The sequence below is a fragment of the Diabrotica undecimpunctata genome, chromosome 2 (assembly GCF_040954645.1).
Source record: "Diabrotica undecimpunctata isolate CICGRU chromosome 2, icDiaUnde3, whole genome shotgun sequence".
Taxonomy (NCBI): domain Eukaryota; kingdom Metazoa; phylum Arthropoda; class Insecta; order Coleoptera; family Chrysomelidae; genus Diabrotica; species Diabrotica undecimpunctata.
This window is the reverse complement of record NC_092804.1, coordinates 43785109-43810732: the sequence shown is the minus strand read 5'-3', so window position 1 is coordinate 43810732 and position 25624 is coordinate 43785109. Positions and strand designations below refer to the sequence as shown.

The window sequence follows — 25624 nt, the reverse complement described above, 5'->3', positions numbered from 1 at the left end:
TATGGCAAGATTGCCTTCATCATCTGTTATTTTTCCGCTGTTACGTTTTCGGAACTTTCCAGCTATTTGCTTCACATTTCGATGGAACTTGAAGTTATCATATCGACTCTGATACTCCTCTATTTCTTGACATTGTTCTGTTTTTTGTTTCTCTTTGGCTTCTCTTATCTTTCTTCTGACGATGGTATGTATTCTCTTATATTCTTGGAGATTTTCTTTGTCTTTTTCTCTGATCCATAAGTTCAAGTATTTCATCGGTCATCCACGATTTCCGTTTCTCTGTATCTTTCTTCAGGTGTTGTTCTTTTATTTTTGTTTCTTGTATGATGGTCAGGCTTTCCTCTATAGTCCTGCATTTCTGCATTTTAGCACCTTTGTATTGAGGTTTTCACTCACCTTCAGTCTAACATTGGGATCTTTCAGTTTTCTAACATCATACTTCTTCATCGACTTACTTGTAACCTTCTTTATTTCGACTTTGAAATTACCTACAGCTGGTACATGATCAGAATTTATGTCTGCCCCCGGGTATGTTTTGACAGATGTACAGCTGTTCCTATACCTCTTATTTACTAGCATAGTCTAATAATTACACCCATATGCTTCCTGAAATTCCCCTGACTATAGGTCTGAATAATCACGTGAAACACTCAGGAACAGTCCCTACAACTTACATTCCCAGTCAAGAGGTAACGGATTCCCTTAAAGTCCCTTCTAATGTCGAAACATCTGTCGACAACTCTCAATTATTAGTTGATACATCTCTCTCGTCAGTCGACCCCCTGGAGGGAATGTAGTTGTTGTGATATTGTGTATGGTCCGTCTCCACAGGTGTCTATGTCTAGTCATATCTAGTACATCATGCACAGATCTCTTACAAATCTTAAGTTCCTTTAGAATAGAATTATTTATTCTACGGTGGATCCATGAAATTCACAACTTTCTTCCCTACTTAGCAGAACATTTCAGTGGCGCCTATCTTTCTCCTTTCTGATTGCCTTAATGTCCCAGACTCGCATCCTTATGTCAGTACTGGAGATATTAATCTCTCTCCATATTTTAAGCATCTTTCCATAGCAATCTTTTAGAGGAGATGAAGCAATTTTATTCCGATTTTTTTTTGTTTCCTTGCTCATTTCTGCTGTTATCATATCTGAACGTGGTACCTTATTTAATTGAACTTTGATAATTGTCAGTCTCACTTCACTTTTTAGTATATACCATTCTTCTTCCATTTCTTCTCAGTTAGGGTGGATATGTTCCAGCTGTTGGTCGTCCCTATATGAATCCTGGCAGTATGATCTTCACGTCTCTGAACAGGGTAGTATGATCTTCGACAGTCCAAGGTCTGGCTTTAAAGTCTCTTTTTATTCTTCATTTTATTTTCTTTGTTGAGGTTTCTCATATTATTTTTTTTTTCACTTTCTCTGTGAACGACACTAGTTTGACAAATATGTCTTCTATTCTCAATTATTTAAAATAAGTCGACTGTTATCCAGTGTTTTCTCTTTTGTTGATACATAATCAAATAAATTCCCACAAATATTTGCAGCCAATGCAAATCTCATAAAATTTTCGTAACCAACAATATCCATGGCTCGAATTTCCAATCTATTAAGGTTTTACATGCAGAAAACGGCGCAAGAATATAAATACATAACTTTGCCAAAGTACTGCTCAAAATGCTTCCATAGCGGACATGTTAACACAAAATTACCTAAAAAATATACAACATCAAAAATTACCCTAATTGCCAAGGAAACTACTCAACTTCACCTACCGCCCCCCCCCAATAACCACCACCTGTTACTACGCCCAAACAAACTCCCATAAGTGACCTCTCCTAGAAAATGAAGTCATTACTTCACTTCATGTCTATGATCCTATTCAACGTCTTTCCTAAAAAAGGAACGACGTCACTCGTCTCTGTAATGAGATCTTCCAAAACATGTACGGTCACGAAATTTCAATGTGAGCCAATAAAGAAACCGTGTACTAAACAGTGACTCAAATCCACCCCAGCAGGACACTTTGAGGAGCCCAAGTTCCTCTTAAGACGTCGAAGTGTTCTTAGAGTGTCTTGCCTACCAGAGGGCACCCTTCTCAGGTCCCTACCCTATCCTACGAATCCATCTTTCCTTCCATCTTTCCTTCACTATACACCCAGTAGAGTGAGTGCACTCGCCTATACTTCTTAAAAGGTCATCAGTTACATTAAAGGATAAAGGAAGATTGGTTTTCTGTGATTTCCCTCAACTCATTGCACAACGATATCTGCCCTAGGTGAGGAACTAGCTACAGGTAGCGTCCAGCCGTTTTCTTAAGAAAACTCTACAAATTCTGAAAGAAATTGGCCTTTTATGGAATATCTCTGATCAATGTTTGTATCGAATTAACCATCCGACCAAACCCGAAGAAGCTTTCCGACTATCCTCTAGGAGTCAACCAACAAAACACAGTCGCGTTATTGTCGGCCTTTGCCGCGTTTTCTACCCGGCATTTACAAAATTAGTTTCCTGACTCAATCCAAAGGCGGCTACCACTCCTTGAAGAGGCTAATTAAAGGACTAAAGCAGGGATCTCCCTCATACTTTTGAAATACATATTTCCAGTTTTAAAGATAACAACGAACGACCTGACCTGTAAAATAGATAACGGCGTACCGGACCGTAGCGATGGCGTCAAAATCATGAATATGTACCTATCGAGGTAGCGTATATGGCAAATATTTTGTCATAAGACCGAGGTGGTGCTACAGTAAAGAATATTATTGGTCTTATAGATCAACATGACAGATAATGTGTTAAAAATTTTGTCCTTCACTGAATTTAAATACTGTCTTTAGTTTGTTTTGTTTGGAACACACTTTAAAAAAATGTCCTTTGAGGTGTCTTTTATCAAAAATTATCTGAACAAACTTTTGTTAGTTCCATATCACACATTAAAAAATTCGAAAACAAGCTTAAACTCAGACATCCTGTGATTCGATTTTGTTATAATGAACTTTTCTAGTAACAGCCTCGAATAAAGGACTTAATTTTCCCTTCATACTTTCTCTCTTCAAGTATACGTACGCGCTTAATAGCGACAACAAAATTAAAACAAGTATCACCAAAAGAATTGTCAGCGCTTGCGATATTTTGGCATTCTTTGACTCTGCCAAATTTTTTAAATTTATTATGTATTTGGTACCATATTTAGTTTGATGACATTGCAAAATATCTACATCTCTGACCTTTACATTAGTTCTGTGCAACCAATTGTAAAGATTCTTTACGGCATTGTCGCATCTAAAAGGATTTCCATCAATGTCTATTGTCAGATTTTGTGTAGTTCTGTAAGGAAATGCCAGTTTATCGAAGTTGTCTAAATCTTGCTGCGAGAACTTGGTTATGTTGTTGCGTTCTAGGTCCAAGTAGCGTAGCTTTGGAAGACACGTTATATTGAAATTCACACTAGGAATATTGTTGTCGCCTGAAAATAAATTAATGTTATTTGTAACTAAAGGAGAAAAGTGAAATATCAACAGTGAAAGTATGATAGGATTCTTATACAAGTAAACGGAATAAATAGGGAGGCAATAAATAGAATCATAAATATGTTGAGTATAAAAAAACAGAAATGAAACACTAATAGTACTGGGAATATTAAAAGGTCAGCATTCTCAAGAAGAATGGAAAATAAAAAATTAATTGAGACAAATCAATAATGATGACAAGTTCTCCATTTCAAATAAAATGGATGACCACATCAAGAATAACACCGAAATGTAAGCTTGAAGTAGACATATTATCAAGGAAAGAAATAAAATTCCAATATTTAGGTGTATACCTATTAGGTTTTGGCGCTTTTGAGTTGGAAGTAAAAAGAACCAACAATAAGAGCAGGATATAAAAGTCGGCCACAAGGCCTTTATAATGAAAAAATTAAAATATTACTAAAAACAGAAATGATGGTACTTTAGAGAATATGGATGTAATCTAGCTCGCGTTCGTAATTTTACACGTGCACAGTGGATAACGCTAAATGAACTAATACGACAGTCAGAAGCTCCTCTATCTCTTAAAGATCTTGCCATCGATATACATGAAAAAATTACAAAAAACAGTTATTCTCGAACTATATGACAAAAAGTATTGGTGCAAGCCTCTGAATATGCCAATTAAACATAGAGGAATTTAGTAGATCAAAGTGTGAGGTACTATCTAAGATCCTGAAAAAAAAAACATTGACGTGGCTACCATTCAGGACACTCACGTAGGTGATGAAACTGATCTATGAAAATAGTGGCAGAATATCAGGATTTGAAATTCTTGGTGTAATAGATCATCACATAGGTATATAGATGTATAACATACATTCGTAGCAAAAAAGAAAACGTCTGTCTGGTAGACACCAGCACCAATGGGAAACATTCAAATTATCACAGTATAAAATCGAAGAACTCACAATTGCTAACATGTACAAGCCTCCACCAATCCAAAGGCCTTCTTCATCATCAGCAGTTTATATTGGAGATTTGGAAATTTCACAGCAATAACCAGAACGACGAAATACTTGTAGAGTGGGCACACGAAACCAGCTTTAGTCTAATATCTGATGCAAAAGACAAGAGAACATTTAGATCCGCAGCATGGAACAGGAAATACAACCCAGACCTTTGTTTTTTAGCCAAAAACTCTCAAAATCAACCTGACTATAAAAAATTCATGATAATTTGCCACACAGCCGACATCGTCCAATAATATATGAAGTAGGTATCCAAATTCCGATAATCCGATCTATCCACAGACCAAGATGAAACTTTCAAAACCAATACTGGCTAAAATTCTCGCTTAAACTTAAAGTTATAATATGGATCCCAGCAATACTTGAAAGCTACGATAGATTTGTAGGCACGATAATATCAACTGGAACAATGCATACTAAGAGGTCACCACAAAGAGTATATCCCGGGCTGGAATAATGAATTTGAAGAACTTTACAGATAATGGTGACTCAGACGTAGCTAATGACCTATTATAAACGCTAAATGAAGCTCGGAAAGATAAATGGATTAAAATAACAGAGAAAATAGACTTCAAAAGGTCGAGTAGACAATCTTAACCTGCTTACAAAACTAGAAGAAAGGTATAAGAAAGGTCGAGTAGACAATCTTAGCCTAATTATAAAACTAAGAGAAAGTGATCAGCTTGTTCGAAAATCCCTCAAACAGATAGCTAGCAGAATCGTCTGCCTATTTAGGGCTCTAAGCGATAAAAAAACACACAAAATATATAAAAAAGGAATTCAATAACACGCCAAACAGCTCGCCATCCGATAAATTCACCACCGAAGAAATTATATCGGCCCTCCAAGACATTTAAACTGGCCTAGTTTTGATAAGATACATCCTTAGTTCCTACTGAAATTCGGCCAAAGGATAAGATAAGGATTGGCTGCTTTCTGCTCATGCATCTTAACAACTGGAAACTTACCAAAAGATTTTAATACAAGCAAAGAAATTGCTGTATTAAAACTCAGTAAACTCCACGAGAAAGTTAAAAGCTACTGTCCCATAGCACTATTGGTTCTGCTATTCCCTGGTGGATACCTCAGGTAAAAAGACATCACAGGCTGGTGCTGCAAAAAGTGTCATTCTTAGACTTGCGCTTGCTGTGACACTACGGGGGCTCCGAGGGGCACATCAACAGTAGCTATGGAATTCCTACCAGATCTCCTTTCGCTGTACATTTTTATAAGGGAGATCGAGAATTTAATATTATAAACTGTGAGAAAACCGGAGCAGATAGGCGTCAATTAAAGAGTTGATGAACTTTTATAGATGAAGACCGGTTACTAAAGACTTCGATTTAGAGTCGGCCGTAAAAACGCCAAAAACCACCATCCGAGATCGGAAAAAAACCTGGATCCGAACAGAACATAACTTACTAGGAAAGTATACCCGGTCAAGCGTATGGCAAAATGTGTATTGGACAGACATGCACTAATAAGGTTGAAGTACTACGTAAAACTAGCAGGAATCAGCTCTGAGTCATAACGGACTTCCTTACTGTACATGCGACTGTCAAGGAGCACTTACGTACAATGGGAGCTGTTTCATGGAGACTTAAGCTGCAAATTCTGTAGCAAAGAACTGTCAACCATATCTTGCATAACTGCGAGTCTATAAAGATCTATGATACCCTCTAAGATGGTGCGTTAATGCTGACAAGAACTCGATACACTGCCTGGCACTAGATCACAGGCGACAAACACTTTTTGGAGACTACCAAGTGACCGCAAAAACATATGGTACCCATCCACTACACATTTACAACTGGTATAGGGTTTCGAATTCTGGAATGTATATCATGAATCAAAGATATGCAATAAGCCAATTGGCTTTAGTACTCCTGATTTATAATAGATGGGTTTCCAAAAAACACCTAGAATAAAACAACTCAAAAGGAAAAAACTGTTCTGGTTCGTTTGGTAGTTCTCAAGCTTTATATAAACTTTTAATATATAACCCTATGTTAAAACTAGAAATAAACCAAATAAAATAAGAAGAAACGAGCAAATAACTAAGTCATTTTTAACACGAAAGGAATGGTACAAAAAACGCATGAAAGTTTGTGTGATATATGTATATGTATATATATATATATATATATATATATATATATATATATATATATATATATATAAATATATATATATATATATATATATATATATATATATATATATATATATATATATGTATGTGTGTGTGTCTCAGACATACAACTAGAAAACCACAGGGTGTATCTGAATTATACCAGACAGTTGAAATCAGTTGAAAATTTTTAACTCTAATACATAATACAAAAGATTAATACTTACCTAAATGTATGTCATGTATATTAGGCAAATCGCAGAACACCCGATCATCTTTAAAGTTCTTGATTTCATTCTGTTCCAGATGGAGTTTGTACAACTTCGTAAGGTTACTGTTTACGAATATATCATGCAGATCATCTGCAAGAGCGGCATCAGTATTATCAGCAAACGCATTTGTCAGGTGCAGTTCCTCTAAGTTAAAAAAATTCGAAAACACTCTCGGGTGGTGGTAATTCTTATCGTATTGATCGGAAATGGAGATATTGTTGTGATTTAGGATTAGGCGGGTGACGTTTACAACGTGGTGAAATGCTTTTCCTTTAACGTCCTGTATTCCATTATTGCTCATATCAATAATCCTATAATGAGAGTGTTATTAAAACCATTTGATTAATTACGAATATATATCAAATCACATCAATATTTATGAGCACTGCTTGGAAATTTATATTATCTAAAGTATAAATTCAGTTTAAGGTTTAGTTCAGTTTAAAGTGCTGTAGTAAAAACTACTTAAAACAAAAACTGTGAAAGTCAATTAGAGCCATATATTTGACCGATTCATACTATTCGTCCTTCTCTTCCGGATATTATTCTTTTTTGGACAAATATATAAATATAATAGGCGAGTTTTCTACAGCTGGCGCCGTTTCTCACTTCCTAATTTCCAACGTTTTCTGTCGAAGCAATCTTAAGTTTAAAATATCTGGCAGTCATTGCATCTTCGACATTTTCTCTCCAGCTGTCTTGGTCCACCTCTTTTTCTCCTAGTGGACAGAGTCCATTTTTCTATCCTTTTTGGCCATCTATTTTCAGGCATTCACTGCAGGTTTCCATATAATTTGTTCTTTTGGCTTCAATTGTGTCTAGATCAATTTCTATATCTCTCGGAACATCTTCGTTCTCCACACTATTAAGTCTAGTGAGCCGGCAACATCGTCTCCAATAGTTCATTTCCATGAATTTGTTCGGCGCTGTACAACCCAATACTTTATATTATTGTTTTATAAATTCTTCTTTTATTTTCTTTTGTTATTTTATTACTCCCCGATAGTCCTTGTAACTCTCTAGTGACTGATCTTGCTTGGCCAATTTTGGAATGTATTTCTTTGTTACTTCCTGCTTTTGATGATATTTGGCCTTCTAAGTATTTAAAGGCTTAGTTGATTTTATAGCTCCCATTTCAATTTGTAGGCTTTCTGGTTTTTCCCCTGAAACTAAGTACTCGGTTTTTGTATATTAACATGTTCTAAGTTCTAAGGTATCCACTTGTCGACCTAAGAAAGGTTTTAAGGGCCAGCATTAAAATCAGTGTCCCAGGAGCTCCTCATAGATGTTCATGGCTGTATTTAAAGCATCATTTTCTTTAGAAAGGTCCAATGGTTCACGTCGCTACTTCTATACATTTGCATGTGTCAGCTGTGTGCTTTTGATGTGAGTGATAATAGTTGATTTTAGTGTATTAAAATGGAAGAAAATCAGAAAAAAGAAGACCTAAAGGGAGTGGTTAATTTGGTAGTGAGCAGAAACGCTTAAAATCAGTTGGTGCGTCATACAACACATAAAAACTTACTGAAGTAGCTCCAAAAATATATCCCAATAAACAGGTTTGAAACACAGACCTAATGATTTTTCATTATAACCTTATGTTTTTTTTTTGGAATGTTAGGAGACATTGTTTTTTTGAAAAGTTCTACCAAGAAGATGCTAAAACACAAGGCACTTTTCTAATTGGGATTTTATTACCATCAACTCTCATTCCGGAAGCACAAAGTGCTGTTTATCCATGGATTTCAAGCAGGACATGTTTGTTCCATCATTGACCCATAGCGATATCAGAGAACAACCGAACATGTGTGTTCGGTTATTCTATGGCGATATCTCTCACAGTTATCTTGCTGTAACTTATAGTCCAGGATATGACTGCTCAGAATTCTTTTTATATGCATGGATTTTCTTGAAATTTTGACAGTAAGTAAACATTCAAAGATCAAACTCTACTCTATGCCAATATGTGTTTTTCCTCTGGGGGTGGTTACCACCCCAACTCTCGAGGTGGAAAAAGTTTATCAAAAAAAACCACGGTAATCGTTAGAATAGTGAATTTTAAGACAAAAATGTTCCATAAAGTTTTTTCGAAAAGTCAATCTAAAAAAGTCACAAATTACACGTCAAAAAACCATGTTTTTAAATGGTTTTTCGCGTATTACAGTTTTCAGGAAAACTGTGTAACTATAAAATGAAGCTTATAAACGTAAACTTAATATTAACAAAGTGATAGCTGTTCGAAAGTAGACTTTTATTTATCAAATACAAAAATCCAAACATATGATGTTGAATAATTGAGAAACGGTAAGTTTTTCATGGAAAACTTGTAGAAACTTTTTTAAAGATCTTAAGACCTTTTAAATGACCACTGGTAAAAGTAATTTGCATAAAAATTAAGGGAAGTTATAACTAAAATAAAACCCGCTTATATTTTTTGTAACCCAGAAAGTAACAAACTCCCCCCGCTAAAACCACCCTGGTTGAAACTATTTGTTGTTCATTTAAAATTTACTTTATTTATATACAAACATTGCATTTTGAATGTTTAACTGGATTAAAAGGTTTAGTTTTATTAAAAAATAAATCCGAGTTTAAAGTGAAGACACTATTTTCGGTATTTCTCAAAAAGTCCTTTTTTTTTCAAAATAACTAAAGAACTAAAAAATATATAGAAAAAATGCTACAGTAAAAAAAACTTTTTTTTTTTACTGAAAATTTAATTTTTTTTTTATTTTTATCGACTAGAAATTAAACTATAGTCCGTCTTACCTTGACTTTTCAGTACACGGAACATAGGGCAATGCAATCCTTATTGTTTTTGGTATGGAGTTTTTAGCGAAGTGATGCCAATTTTATCCAAAAAAATTTGTAATTGAACATTAAACAGGTTAAATTAAAAGCATTTTAAAAAGACAATTAACTATTATAGGACTGATACGCCCGTTAGACTTGATAGACACATTTGTTACTTTTGTGTCGATAACTTTCAAGGTTACGTTGTCTGCTAAGCAACTTAAGCAAAGATTATAATATAATCAAGATATACACAAGACATATTATGTCTTGTGTATATTTAATTATTACGATTTAACAGATTTATTTTAAGTTCTTAAATATATTATTATATAATAATAAGTATATCATTTTCATTTCATTCACATGCAAGTATATTTCGTAAAGAATGTGTTTTAGAAGCTTTGGCAGCGACAAAGTGTAGATAATATAATTACAAAAATGCTTCATTCAATATATTAAAACTATTTATATTCACTATAATCTACTACAAATAAGCAAATTTTCTTCAAACCATTTTCTGATAAAATTTAGTGTAGTGTGTACTGCAAAGTCAAGGTGAAACGGACTGTAGACACAGTTTAACCTTTTCCAGTTAAGTTTCCTTAACCAGTTTTCTTTTTTATACTATGCTGTAGATATGTGGTTGTTTAAATGTTGTATTCGCATGCGTTTAGCACCATCTTCAAGCCCTTTCACCGCAACCACGCGCAACTCTTTTTAAAACGGAAAGCTTGAAGCAAATGTAATATACAAAATTTTGTAGTTTATTTTAAAAGCTATAAAGTGATGTATATTAAATTTTTTTCAAGCCCTTCGCTTTAAAAGGGGTTGCGCTGAAAGGGTTTGAAAATGGTGGTAAACGCATGCGAATACAACCTTTAAACAATCATAACTCGGTTAACTTTTAGTCTATAGAAATAAAGAAAAAATAAAAATCTTCAGTCAAAAAACTTGTTTTTTTATGTATCTAGCATTTTTCTGTATATTTTTTAGTTGTTTAGTTATTTTGAATAAAAGAGGATTTTTTGAGAAATTCCGAAAATAGTGTCTTCACTTTAAGGTGGTATCTCCACGCCGCAGTTAAAATGAGTGACATTCAAATAAACTAACGTTTACCAATTCTTTGAGTAAATGGCAGCACGTACATCATGTTATACTTTAATTTTCCCGAAATTTAATTCTCTGAACAGCGACATTGTTGCCGGCGATGCCAATGCCAAGTATTGGAACTTACGATCGGTACAGTTCGCTCTCAATCAGTAGTATTTTTCAATGTAAGTTGATATTAGTTATTAGTTGAAGTTTCACAAATTCTAATTTTCGGATTGGGTAATTGGACCATTCGATATAATTTTTGTATCCTGTTGTTGTTGATTTACCTTTAAGGTTAAGTTGCTCTTAAATTCGGCTAAAGCGCATCTGTCACCATTTAATAATATATGACTGCTGCCTTCTGTTAATCGACACGTAATTTTATTTTCCCATCTATTAAGTGACAGCCGAACTAATTTCTCACTACCAAAATGACAAATTGATACTGTAATATCAACAAAATCCCTAGTTTGCAGATTTTAATTGTATCTTTAATTACAGTTAATTTAAAAATGATGGCAGTATGGATAATGAACGCCTAAATACAAAAATTATTACACAATACCAAATTTTGGGCAGGTTACCAAGTAGGTTATGAGTTATGACATAGATTCATTTAAGTACAGTTATGAAAAATTTATTGCTTTCTTTGGAAATTTTAACTGTGTATCATTAAAATAGAAAGTTATTAAATTTAACAGTTCACGTCCATAATCATAAGTTGAAGATTTGGTTTTAAATAATCACGATAACTGTACCTAAAAATATATATAAATTTAACATTGTGACATACCACCTTAAACTCGGATTTTTGCAAAACTAAACCTTTTAAACCAGTTAAACTTCCAGAATGTAATATTCGTATATAAATTTTCATGCAAATCACTTGTACCATCGGTTATTTTAAAGGTTTTTTAAGATCTTTAAAAACGTTTGGACAATTTTTCCATGAAAAACTTACCGTTTTCCGGTTATTCGACATCATATGTTTGGATTTTGTATTCGATTAATAAAAGTCTACTTTCGAACAGCTATAACTGTGTTAATATTAAGTTTACGGTGATATTAAAAAATGAATCTCTTCGTTTAATAAGCTTCATTTTATATCCAAACAGTTTTCCCGTTATATCTAAATTTTTGGAGTTATTCGCGAAAAACCGTTTAAAAACATGCTTTATTGAATTATAATTTGTGAACTTTCAGTCACAAATAACTAAAACAATATTGACTACCGTCGTTATTTTACTTTTTACACCAATAACCACCCTAGAGGAAAAGCACATATTGGCATAGGGTAGATTTTGATATTTGAGCTATTTTCTACCTCTTGTCAAAATTTCAAGCAAATTGATGCATTTAAAAAAATTTCAGAGTTTTTCTAATATTTTTACCGTCATATCCTGGACTATCAGGAGTTCGTGTTGATGATACAAAAATGAGGCTTATAATATTATGTGGAATGAGGGAGTAGCTTCTCGGGGAGCCACCGAAATTGCCTCATGTCTTCTCCAGCTTGTTAATCGCGGACTTTGCATTGACCAAAAAACGCAAGGTGGTTGTTAAAGCTTATTTGCCTTCAAGTCCGCAAGATATTTTCCACCTTTTAATATTCAGTTCCGTCACACACATCGTCCACAAATCCGCCCACATCGTCCCAACGACAGTATTAGGTTTTGCCGTTTGAACCAAGTCTCCAATCGTAATTTTAGAATACTTTCAAATGTTTTAAAAATGTACAAGAGTAATTAATTGGACGATATTAATCTGGTTTATAGATGTTTTTCCAGATTTCTAGATTATAATGATAAAGCAGTCATTAAAGTGGTTAGGTATTATTCCATACCTATACAATTAAAAATGTGCAATAGAAATGTTTGACTGTTGTGTACATTTTGTGTTATACTGGGTCCGGAGTAGTATTTTTGGAAATTTTAATTACATAATCTAATTCGGATAAGATTATTTCTGTTTCGTTCAGAATGTTATTTTTTTTCGGGATGGGATATATAATTATCTACACAAAGTGGACATAGTTTATGTAAAATGTCTTTAGCAACTGATAATGAGGCATGTCTAATTTTTGTGTTTGTTCTTTTGTTCATTATATTGGCCCTATTCCAAATTGAATCTATGTTCTTCCACGAATCTCCACCTCCACCCTCCTGAGAGTGGGGCGGTTGCAACTTTGAAATCTTTAGGGTGAGGATGAGGGAAAACTCTATTTTTTATTGCAGATTCAGATTCTACGTGAAAAAGTACATAAGTTTTATCTGAATTTTTTTTACATTCGCGCTGTAATCGCAGAAAAACAAATACAGAGTCAAATGTCAGTACAGTATCAGAAGTCGGCAAACTAATTTTTATGATACTGAATGCAGTTTTTTACGTAAAATCTGAATCCGCAATAAAAAATGTGGGTTTCTATTTAAGATTTTAAAGTTGCCACCACCTGACCCCCAGAGGGTACAGGTGAGGAATCGTGTTTGGTGTAATTCGATAGATTTTTGAAAAATATTAAACACCTGTTTTTGGTTTTTTATTTAACACTGTATTTCTCGAGATATTAGACCGTTTCCATAATTTTCCTATGATATAGGTTAAATTTTTAATTTATTTGATTATAGCGGCATCTATTAACATTCCAAAAAAATGTCCTGAATAAAAGTTACTTATTTTTGTATAATAAATTTAAATTTACAATAAAAAATAGAGTTCCTATTTGAAAATTTTCAAAGTTTCCTTCCGCCCCACCACCAAGGAGTGGGTGTCGGTGGTCATGTTTAGTGTCATTCGATAGATTTTTGAAAAATATTGAAAACATGTTTTTCAATTCTTCGATCCTTCGAATTTTGCGAAATATTCGACCGTCCCACTTCTTTCGGCACACCCGATATATAATGTCTCAGTCAGTTAGCTTTTTCCAGTCTTCATTTTCTCGTTGGATAGATAACAAAAGAAGGTACTTTAATATTCAATTTTAGATCTGTCAAGTATTTGCCAATGCGCTCTTGCAACTAACCCCGAATTTATCGATGTAAGATCTCCTGCTGATTTTTCCGAATTTAGAGATGCAATTATAGTTGTCGAACAGTCATTGAGAAAGATTAAATGAAATTAATTTAATACTTCGATTATCTTATTGGCATCGATGTCATTTTTTGGAACCACAGCCCATTGTTAACATTAAAATCTCTTGGTAGAATTGTTTCTGATTCAGAAGAAAAACGCTATCGAAAGAGGCGTTTACAATCTTGAGTGCTCACTTTCCGATTTGGTTTATACAATGAAATTCGGTTATTCTTCCATTAAAATTAATTTTAACCATATCAATTTCCAATCATCCAACGTCTATGATTCCCAGTTTTTTTAAATCTGCGATTATCATGATCTCTTTTAATGATGCTATACCCTGTATTAACAATATTGTGTTTGATTTTGTAACCGGTTTTAGATAACACTGGAATATCAACATTTAATATCAACAATAATATCAACAAATTTAACTATATAAAATATAAAACAAATATAAAAATTACCTAAGTTTGGTCATATTTCTTCCTTCGCCGAAAACATTACTGGGCAGTGTCCCGATGTGATTGCCCGTGAAGATTAGCATCTCAGTTTCCTCGGGTAGTTCCCGCAGCATGCTCGTATTGGTAAAACCATGTCCAGTGCAGTTAACCACAAAGAGTGTTTCTCGGTCGTGTATTTGATGACCACAGAAGCAGTTACTCAGTAAGGCGTAACCACATCTGCCGACAGTTCCGTAGACTGTGTATAACTGTATGGCTAACAAGAGCAGTACCAATTTCATACTAAAATATACAATCCTAATAAAGCAGTCATAAATATAGTTTTGAAATGGAAATTTTTACTAGATTTATAAGTAACGTACACAATCAATAACAATACTTCGATTTTTTAAATTTATGTGATACGAGATCTGTCCCCAAAGTATTCAACCTTCGTTCATATCAGAACGTTTCGCTGAGAGGTACCGTACCCTAATCAGTAACTGTTCACGAACCTGTCGTACACCGCAGTTTACAGATTTTAAAATATAGAAAAAAAATTAATCTCAATTTGGGAAAAGCCTCGACTAAGCGCAATACACAGCGACTGAAACCTTATCTTTAGCCCTACGTTAGGTGCGTGGGCTACATACGTAGCCCAGCGCATTTTAAATTGTCGCTGGCGCCAATATTTGGTTGCATTGTTGCTGCTTTGTATAGCTGCTTGTTAGGCATCGGTATAGTACTACCATATTTCTAAGAGACCTATTTATATTCAGCTCAGCGGGGGCTATTGTTCGAGGTGTGAAATTATATAAACAGTGGATCATTTCATAAAACAGGTTTATGGAATTTCACACCACGAGCAAAAGCCCCCCTCTGAGCTGAATATTAATGAGTGTCTTAGAAATATGGTAGTACTATAAACGATAATCACAGAGAATTTATTGGATACGCAAGTGATTTTGAAAGATACTAGTGAATTTTTACGCGTGCCTAATCTCATAAGCATTTTTTATGTTAGTTGATTTCTCGATTACCTAGATTTCTAGAAAAGAGGATAAATGACATTGCAAAAAAACAGAAAAGTAGTAAATTGTGGTTTTAAAATTTTCAAGGAGTATGGTATCATATTACCAAAAAAAAACAAATCTGTGATCTTAATTTAAAGCATGTCCCATGATGATGCAATCGATAATGAAACAAGATACGCTAAAAAACCTGAAATAATTAAAATGTATAGTCGGACAAAATTTGCTGTTGACCGATTAGACCAATTGTGTGAAAAAGATACCTAATATATGTCGAGAAATACTCGTCGATACCCAATGGTAATTTTTTTGTGACCTCTTGAATATAACAGCAATAAATCCTTTATACATTTATAAATCTAACAATTTTAACAAAAAGGTTGCAAGGTCGGATTTTATAGAAAAACTGGCATGGAAAATTGAATTTAGATCTAAGATTCCCCAAGGGCCTTCGGAACTTCGTCGGCGCTTACGTGTTCTGTTAGGAATTACAGATATGGCAATACCGCCCCCTCAGGCAAGTCAAAATAGTAAGACGATGTATATTTTGTGATCGAAAACGCGATAAATTAATTCGAAAATAATGTGAAAAGTATAAAAGATATGCCTTCAAGGAAGATTTGAGCAGCAAATTTAGGCTATTTCCCATTAAAAAATTTTAAAGTAAAAATTAATCTTTGTATTTTGGTTTTATCCTAAGATTATTATCTAATGCATGTTGCATTTAATGTTCTTATATACGTTTTTTTAATACAGAAAACAAGGTTTTTTTGCGATTTGTGTACCTTGGTGCAAAATTATACGCATAAATAAATTAGAATACATTCTTTAAATTTTTAGAAGTTCTCAGTGTTTATTTTATATTATTTTCATATTATCATCTAATTCCAATATAAAATTATTAATTTTTAAATTTTTTAATTTAAGTTGAGATAAATTAACCGAGTCAGTAATATAAACGCGCCTAACGTAAGGTTAAAACCTATATAATGAAATTTCGATTTCCAGTTTTGGCAACAAATATGAGGCAATTGAAATATGCCTAAAAAACGCTGAATTTAAACTTTAACATTACAAACGATCTAAAACGTTTAAAACCCATTCTTTTCGATTACACAAGTAATTCCACCTAATGCCGTGTTCGTGGTAGCATTTCTTGTGGCGTGAGATCGTTTGTAATGTGAAAGTTTAAATTCAGCGTTTTTTAGGCATATTTCAAATGTCTCACATTTGTTGTCAAAGCTCAAAGTTCAAATTTCATGTTATAGGCTTTGTGATTAGGATCTAACAATGTAAGTTCTACAGCGACCTGTCAATGAAAGTAATAAATTTTATTGATCTTATGGGAATCGTAAAAAATTGCAAAAATCGCGCAACGTATATTTATGTAACTCTTTTATAGAAACTGACTTCATTTGTGGCAAAATGCAAAAGCTGCATGTGTAATTGCATATTAAAATATTGTTTTTAATTCCAAACAACTTTATTTCATAACAACTTTCAATTTAGGTTTTAGACTATGCAGAGCTTTTTATGAAGAATAACTTTTTTTCGTAATATTAATCATAAAAAAGCTTTCTATATGGTTCAAGTTACGTAGACACTCTGTATATATATCAACTACTAAAATGACTTCATATAAAAAATTTCATTTGACAATTGGCCAAAAGCTATAAGACAGACAGCAGAATAAGAAAAAGGGAACGACATATTTTATGTAGTTATTGATACTTTTCTATTTCTGTATAGTACACTCTATTTTCTATGTCTCTAAACTGATGTTTTCCGCCATTTAGATGTGCCTTTCTGGCCTAAATCCTTAAAGCTTGTTCATTTTCATTTTATGTATTCTTCTACAAAACTGAGATAAGAAAGTATGATATTTAAAAATTTTCTGCTTTTGACAGTTCTGTATAAAGACCGTTGTAACATTCTTCTATAAAAACTGTATTGTCGTGCATTTCACGATAATCGTCATTATGGCATCAAGGCATCATAGCATTATACGAATTTTGTGTATCAATCAGAGAAAGTGTATTACTATCTTTGAAATCATATTCACTCCCATGTTGCTACATAAAACTATTGAAGTTATGATAAACTAAAAATCAAATACTGTAACTCCAAACAATTTTAAGCAACATGGTATAACAATTATATAAATATTAAAAAGAGACAACAATAACATAAAAATCACATAAAGTTTTAATTATGGAGATTGGATATAAAATTCTGTACACATCTTGACGGTGACAACCTTGTAAGAATTCATTGCTTTTTAATTAACCATTTTAAAGTGTTCTAAAAATCAATGATAATAAAATTAGCTTCAAATACGAGAATATAGTCAAAATTAACGGCAAAAGCGTGTTATTAGATACACGCAAGTATAATGTATGTATGTATTGCTATCTAATCCTTTTTTCCCGTTAGTGATGTTTATATTATTAATTTCGTTTTCAATGTCCTTTATCCATAGTGGCTTCCCTTGTGCCATTCTTTGTATGTGCCCCCATCTAAGTCTGTGCTTTGCCACTCTGGGTATATTTGGTTCTTCGTATAAATCTTCATTAAGAATCATCAAATGTCGATACAGACATACTTGGTTAGACAACTAACACAAAAACAAACAGTTTTCGTTAAGGGTAAGGGCACAAGGGAGCAAGATTCTCAATATGCAACAGTTCATTGAAAAAGCTCGAGAATTCCTATGATCATCTGCTTTCTTTATTACCAAAAAGCATTTGACTGTGTAAATTGGAAAGTTTTGTGAAAAATTCTACATGAGATAGGAGTCCTTGATTATCTGTCAGCTCTGGTGAATAGCCTATACAAGAATAATGAAATCAAAATAAGAATTCAAAAAACCATAAAAACCATTTATACACCGATCTGGCTCCAAAAGATTATTTTATTTGGGGACATCTAAAATCCAATTGAACTATTGGTAGTAGAAGGAAATGTAAAAGACCGAAGACTAAGAGGAAGATCTCCAACACGATAGGCAGACCAAATGAAAACTCTGGTGAGAACTCTCACACTGCTCAGATAGTTACTGAGTATCTTGACGAGTTTGGGATGAGATGAAGAGACGTTTACGGAGTCATATGCCGGTCCCCAGAAATTAAAGAGAGCTTCGCAACATGTTGGTGCAGTGATGGAACAATCTTCCGCAGTATGTGATCCGAAATCTGATCCAAAGCATGCCTCGTAGTTTGCTAGCTGTTATCATTGCCAGAGGAGAAAATACTCGCTATTGAAGTTCTTAAAACTTCTTTTGTTTCAACAAAAAACACAAAATTAAAATTGTCCCTTTTTAATATTTAGTATATCAAAGGAAAATTGTTCATTTTCATTACTTTCAACAAACTTTGAACGACAAAAACGTCATTTTCTTTAAGAAATCCGTTAGTAAACCATCTTACAACCGAAAATAGTTAAAAAATTATAATAATTACTAAAACAAAGTCAAATTACAAGGTGACCCTAACTTTATGCTCGGCAGTGTATTTTTAATACATTTATAGCAATAAGTACTAAATATGAATTTTCTAAGAAAATTACTAAAGCAGCTATAAATATCTAAACTTTGAGGTGCATCCTATAAAAAAGTTGAAACATCACTGTTGATTTTTACGTCTTTCAATATTTTGCCGGTATAACGTGCTCAAAGGTAGGCATGCTAGACATGACAATGATCTGTAGGATGATCTAGAATCAGGACGGTCGTACGCAAATGATTAAATTGCGTGGAATGGTACTCTTTGTTTTATATACTTTCTCGATATTAGGTGAAGATAGATTTACTTCAGGGATATTGCGATATTGCGTAGTGATTCGTTTTCAACCTCCATGGGAGAAGTTATAAGCCAACTCTCAAATGTTCAATAAATTCCTAATTTTCCTACCACATCTTAATTTAATCACTGGTGAGAGACAGCAGTATCAGTACCAAGTTGAGACGTATAGGAAATTACCGTGATTATGTTTATTATTTAATGCTATGGAACTATACTAGGTAAAAGGAAGCAACTGCAATATAAATACCTGGGATACATATTGCATGGTTAAAGATATATTATCGTACAACTATAGGCTGAGAAAAATACGGGACAAAGAAGTAGTGGAATGGAACAAAAACGTATATTTCAGCAATTTGTAACAGTTGTTTTTATGTAGTTCAATTCAACTCGTCCACACTTTAAAGCAACGGTTTCAGAAGTAAAAAAATCGATGGCGATACCAATCTTCGGTTAAGTATAACTATAACCTTCGTAACGAAGATGGTATCTGAAGAAGAAGAATCGCGGATTTTAAGCAGTATGTAAACTTTTTTGTTAGTTGTAAGGTTGTGATTTAGTAAATTTAAGCTCAAACGGGAAGGTATGTTAAAAAATACCTGTTTTGAAATAAGAATTTTAGTATTTAGATAATTGTAAAAATTATTAGGATTATTATGTTATGAGATAATTCTCCTTTTAAATACATAATGACGTTACCGTACTCAGACATTAAAAACGCGATATAGTAAAAACTATTAGGAGTAATTATTAGTAGCAATCCACTTTTAGATAATGTTCTAATATTTTACTAATAGATAGATACAAACAAATAAAAAAGTTAGTAACATTTTAGAGGTATACTTTGGAACATACAAAATCCTTTATATTTTTAATAGCATTATCTTATAGTTTCTAAGTAAATATGTCTCAAGATTGCAAAATTTACAAAACATTAATTAACACTTAAATCAAGATACCCAGAGTTCTTGTTACGTTCTTAAAAATTGTTTGGAAAGACCAAATCACACGACAGTACCAGCGTCAATGTTATGTATAAATTGGTAATTCCCAAATAAGGAAACCCAATGAAAAACATAGTTCCAAACAAATAACTGTAAATTCATGAGAAGATTTAATGTTACTTTAACATTTTACCCATATTATCAAAAATTACCAACATTTGTTATAATTGCAGCAATTTTTCAGTCCTTAATGAATCATTAATATATTCTTAAGAAACACAAGAATTGATAGCTGTTGAGTAGGTACCTATACTTATGAACAAAGTTGCGAAATTTGCAGAAATTTAACACATGATATTTGCAATATTACAATTTGTTTTCGTGGAAACTCTTCGGAAAACCAAGTCACATTGAAATGTTAGGTTTAATCTTAACAATAAGTTGATAATTCCCAAATATGGAAATACAACGAAAAAATCAGTAATTAAACAATTTTAAATGCAAAATAAAATTTTAGTCTTACCCGTTTTCTTTTAAACACATCATACCGACACAATTCTGCGAAATAGTATATTAAATATTTACTTTACATCAACAAAATGTAGCACAACCTTGGCTAAGCACTGATTTCTGCTTTGTACCTGTAAACCAGTCTACAGTCTTGAATTACAATGGTACCATAGGTAGGGGAAGAGTAAATAAATCAACAGGTACTAAGTGGCTAATATGTTGCATAATTAGTAGGAAAAGAAAATTTTTAGTACTTGTAGATTAACATTATTTAAGTAAATTTGTTTTATTACATTACTAAGTTAAATGAGAAATTTCTTAGTAACAGACTGAAAAAGAAAATAATGGAAACAATGATGCAGTAAGGGTCATGACACATTAGACGTAAAGATCGTATTTTACACACTGTTATGGGAGAAAGTTATAGATAAATTGCAACTAAATTGTATTTTTTTCAACATTTGGTAAACTTAATAACTGAATATTTTCAAAATTGAGTCAAGAAAAATGCTTAAGTATACGCTAGTTAGCGTTTTACAAAGTTTTGTACTTGGAACGACTTTTTAACATAATGCATGTACATTTTGAATATACCATTGGGCAGATATAAAACACAAACTTATAAATAAAAACAACAAAAGTTTTACAAAGAATTATTTATGGCTGGATGAAAGAAAATTATTTATATATCCTCGCAAAATGAAGGCCATTATTTTGACATACTCCGGAAATACGTACTTTAAGGTAAATTTCAAATGACCTACAACATCAAAAGAAGAGTAAAAGATGACACAGAATTATGGATTAAAAACCAATGTGAAGCAATAGAAAACTATAAAAGGAAATATGATAGCTTCAATATGTACAAAAATCACGGATCTAAAAAATAAACTGCAGAGATGGAATGAATAAGTATATATAAATGAATTATTTTCTGACAATAGAAAAAAACTTTCACAAATAAAGAGCAAAACCGGTTCTGAAAATTAAAAAAAAAGAAATAGAAAACGCAATAATAAATGCTAAAAATGGAAAAGCAACGAAATACGACCAAATCCCTACAGAATTATTAAGGGTAAAGACACACAGCGGTTTTAACCGAAGCGTTTAACGAGTCGGTAGTGATTTTAAACACGATTTGTGCAGACAGAGTTCGATAGGGTTTTCGAGATGGAATGCATATTGTATTTGTCAGTATTGTACATGCGTTGAAAATTTTACAAGAAAAAAACAACAAAAACGTAGAATGTGGATACATTCAATTATCAAAGAAAGGGAACAAACAGGGCATTTTCATACGTTGTTTGTTGAAGTACAACAAGATGATGAAATTTTTTTTAACTTTACTAGGATCTCGCGAGATTCTTTTGATGAGTTGCTCACAATTTGCCAAGAAAGGCTAACAAAGAGTGATACACGTATGAGAAAATCAATAACACCAGAGACAAAATTGGTAATAAATATCCGGTAAACAAATAAATTCTTAGCACTATCACTATATTCACTCTTCCTCATATCCCAAAGTGCTGATCGGTTTTAAACTACATACATCACGTATGTACGTCACTACGTACATCAAATTTTTCTCCAGCCATTTCTAAAATTCAAAAACCGAGACAAAAACGCGCGCGTGTGTACAGTGTTAGCAAAACACAATAAACACCAAACGCCTCTCGTTTTTAAAACAGATGCGATTCCAGACATCTACCACCAACCGACTCTGTTTTAAAACTGCTTTGGAAAACGAGGCGGTTAGAACCGCTGTGTATGTTTTACACCATTAATTATAATTCAATACATGATGCATCGACTCGGGCACCGATGCATTTAACGCTTCCGTTAAACCGATGATTGTGTCTTTACACTAAAACTCATGAACGACAACTATATTACAATAGTAGGTATTACATCTGTTCAACATCATATTCAATACTGGTATTATTCCTCAAGAATGGCTGCTATCCACGTTCATTATAATGCCGACAATAATGATAATACAGCTAATAATTATGATTATAATGCAGAAGAATGTTCCGATCACCGAACAAACTCGTTTATACTGATCATTTGCTTAAGGTGTTTCTAAAAATCAGTCAAAACGTGTTTACAGAAAGCTGGAACTTAATATTGCCGAGACATAGTGAGGATTCAGAACAGGGCTAAGCACTAGAGAAATTATGTTTGCACTTAATGTTCGTCAGTCAAGAGATACACGCCCATTTCATAGACTTCGAAAAGGCTTTTGACAGGGTTTGTCACCATTTACTCAAAGATATTCTTGTGAGCAAAGGCATAGATGATTAAAATCTGAGAATAATCCTGAATTTATATTCGAATCGGCAGGGAAATATAAGAATAGAAAGTGAAGTTTTAGACTAATAAGAGCAACACGGCGAGTGAGACAGGGAAATATATTGTCGCCACTACTGTTTAACGTCTATAGTGAACACATTTGCCAGAGAGTTTTATCAATGCAAATGAATTTTTATTTAAAAAATTTCCTTTATACAAGGTATATTAATAAAAAAAAAAAACCCTATTGGGCTACATCACAGAACGTTTTCGGAATAACTATTCAATCATCAGTGCTATCTGGATGTACATGTTTGAAGCCACTTATGTGGGTAAAAACTCTTTAAATGTAGTTTGATTAACGTTAAATTACATCTTTGATATTTAAAAACTATGATGTTTAAGTTATAAAAGGAATTGATCACATGGCAACGTATGACTCCACTGGGGTTAATAGTCCTTAGACGAAGTGTCTGTGAGGACTGGATGATAGCAACTTTGTGGATGTGGATAAATAACATTAGATATGCAGACGATAGTGTACTGTTGGCAAGAACTTCGGAAGAGCTTCAACTTTTACTAGAGAATATGAATAGAGTATGCAATAACTATGACTTATAAGTATATGATCTTTAGTAAAAAATCCAATTCGTCAGGAACATTACTATAAATAACCGCATTTAAACGGTGAACAATTACAATTACCTGGGAGTTAACGAGGCAAGTGATCAAAATATTGAAATCAAAGAACCTTTCAAATTGCTAGGTCCATTTTCTTAAAAATGAAAAAACTGTTTTATACAGTGTGGAAGCATCTCAAACAGAATAATATAAAAAGCGTAGAGAGTTTCTAGATTCTAGATGTAGTGCTATGGACGAATATTAAAAGCAATAAAAATAAGTCCATTGAAAAGTTACATCGAGATTACATTTTTGAGAGGACGCAATTTTATTTTTTTGATATGTGGGGTGGCTAGTATAATAATAAGTTCAAGTTTGTGTAGTCGCCACCCTTGTCCCCGGCCGCCATCTTAGAAAAAGGGGGAAAGGCGTTTTCGCGCTATATCTCGTAAATTAGAAACCCTACAGAAAATTTTATAAAATATTATTTGTAGCAAATTAAATTTTCTACAACTTTATTTCTATTACTTTTTGTCGTAAAATTGAAAATAAAAAGGCATAACAAAAATAAAATTTTGAACAAATATCCTTTTGGGCCTTATAACTTTTTTCTGGTCGTTTTACAATAAAATAACATCAACCCAATATTATAGAGGGTTTTTCAGAGAGTAATTTTCACTGCAAATTTGTTTAATTGCATTAATTTCTTTGGATTTTACAGCGCTGCGCAATTGACCGGAGAAAGTAGAAAATTAAATTGTCTACAACTTTATTTGGATTAATTTTTATGGTAAAATGGGAAATAAAAAAATTTAAACAAAAATAACCAAAAAGTTTTGAACAAATTTTCTTTTGGGCCTTATAACTTTTTTTCTTTGATTTTTTTCAATAAAAAGACATCAAGCAATATTTTGGAGGGTTTTCAACGAATAATTTTCACTATTAATGTGTTTAATTTTATTAAATTCTCTGCATTTTACAGCACTCTGAAGTTGACCAGGTTCTTGACTCATAAGAACACGATAAAAACGAACCACTAAGTTTAGTTTTTAATTATGTATTTTTTTATTCATATAATTTATTATTTTGTTAACATTCCAATGGTATTATTAGTTAATTATCGACTTTTTTCCGACCACCTATGAGATAGAGTCTGGACGAGCGTTTTTTAAGTAATATCCCCATTACAATAGGCCTAATTTATTGACCATTTCCAGGCGAGATAATATTGATCATAATTATATATTTAAAAAGTTGTTTTCCAGCTATTGTTTTTTTCATTTTTTTTTATGTTCCAGGCTGCGGTTCTGGATCTAATTCCGTATCGAAGGTGAATATTGGCGAAAGAACGGAAGTTAGAATTGGTTAGAATTTTGATGAATTTAAGTTTGCCGATCTAATAATGTTGTGTCGCATCCTGAAAAAGCATGGAGAAACAGTAAATTTTCTGCAATGACGTCGCCGTATATAAAACTTGAAGAACAGTATAATTGACGCGATTACATTCTTTTGATGGTTTAAACAATTGGACATACAACATTGGACTACACTCTTCCTAATGCCACAGAATAAATAATAACAATTGTTTATTATTCTGTGCTAATGCCGTGAGCAAGACAATATTGTCAATGTCCTCTGCTACGACAGTCACAGAATCATAAATAGGCTTGGAAGCGGCAAGCGCAGAACGGATGATGACTGTATCTGCATCAAATTCAACCTGGTCGATACTAAAACCCACTTCTGATAGACCAGTTTTGAGATCGTTTATTAAGTTTGTTTTGTTCTTTTCATTACCAAGAAATTTATCTGGGAATAATATTAGTACGGTGCTCTTATTAAACTTTATCTCTGTCTATTGGTGATTTTTTGTGCGACGCAAGCGCACGAGGTAGGATAAGTTTTGTGGTGGCGAAATGGGTCGATAATAAGTTAATAATAACATAGGAATGTTAAGAAAAGAATAAATTGATTTAAATTAAATAAATTTGTAGTGAAAATTATTCTATGAAAAACCCTCTATGATATTGCTCAAATATCATTTTATTGGAAAATTACCAGAAAAAAGTTATAAGTCCCAAAAGAAAATTTGTTCCAAAATTTTTAGTTACTTT

At 32.8% G+C, this 25624-nt stretch overlaps 1 protein-coding gene across 1 annotated transcript; it reads right to left on the bottom strand.

The window, feature by feature from the left end:
* Window positions 1-247: 247 nt before the first annotated feature.
* On the bottom strand, window positions 248-20764 carry LOC140434477 (trophoblast glycoprotein). The gene is made up of 4 exons (XM_072522775.1): window positions 20611-20764; window positions 14337-14615; window positions 6868-7223; window positions 248-3474 (listed from the first exon to the last, which is right to left on the bottom strand). The coding sequence occupies exons 1-4, from the start codon at window positions 20631-20633 to the stop codon at window positions 2969-2971; spliced, it is 1164 nt and encodes a 387-aa protein (XP_072378876.1). The 5' UTR covers window positions 20634-20764; the 3' UTR covers window positions 248-2968.
* Window positions 20765-25624: the final 4860 nt, after the last annotated feature.

What these genes read in the sequence shown, in the direction of transcription:
- LOC140434477 (XM_072522775.1), bottom strand. Translation starts at nt 20,633, where the DNA reads ATGATGTGTTTAAAAGAAAACGG. An exon ending in AGAAATATGACCAAACTTAG is followed by an intron (nt 7,224 to 14,336) that starts GTAATTTTTATA and finishes CTCTCATTATAG; the next exon opens with GATTATTGATATGAGCAATA. An exon ending in TATACATGACATACATTTAG is followed by an intron (nt 3,475 to 6,867) that starts GTAAGTATTAAT and finishes ATTTATTTTCAG; the next exon opens with GCGACAACAATATTCCTAGT.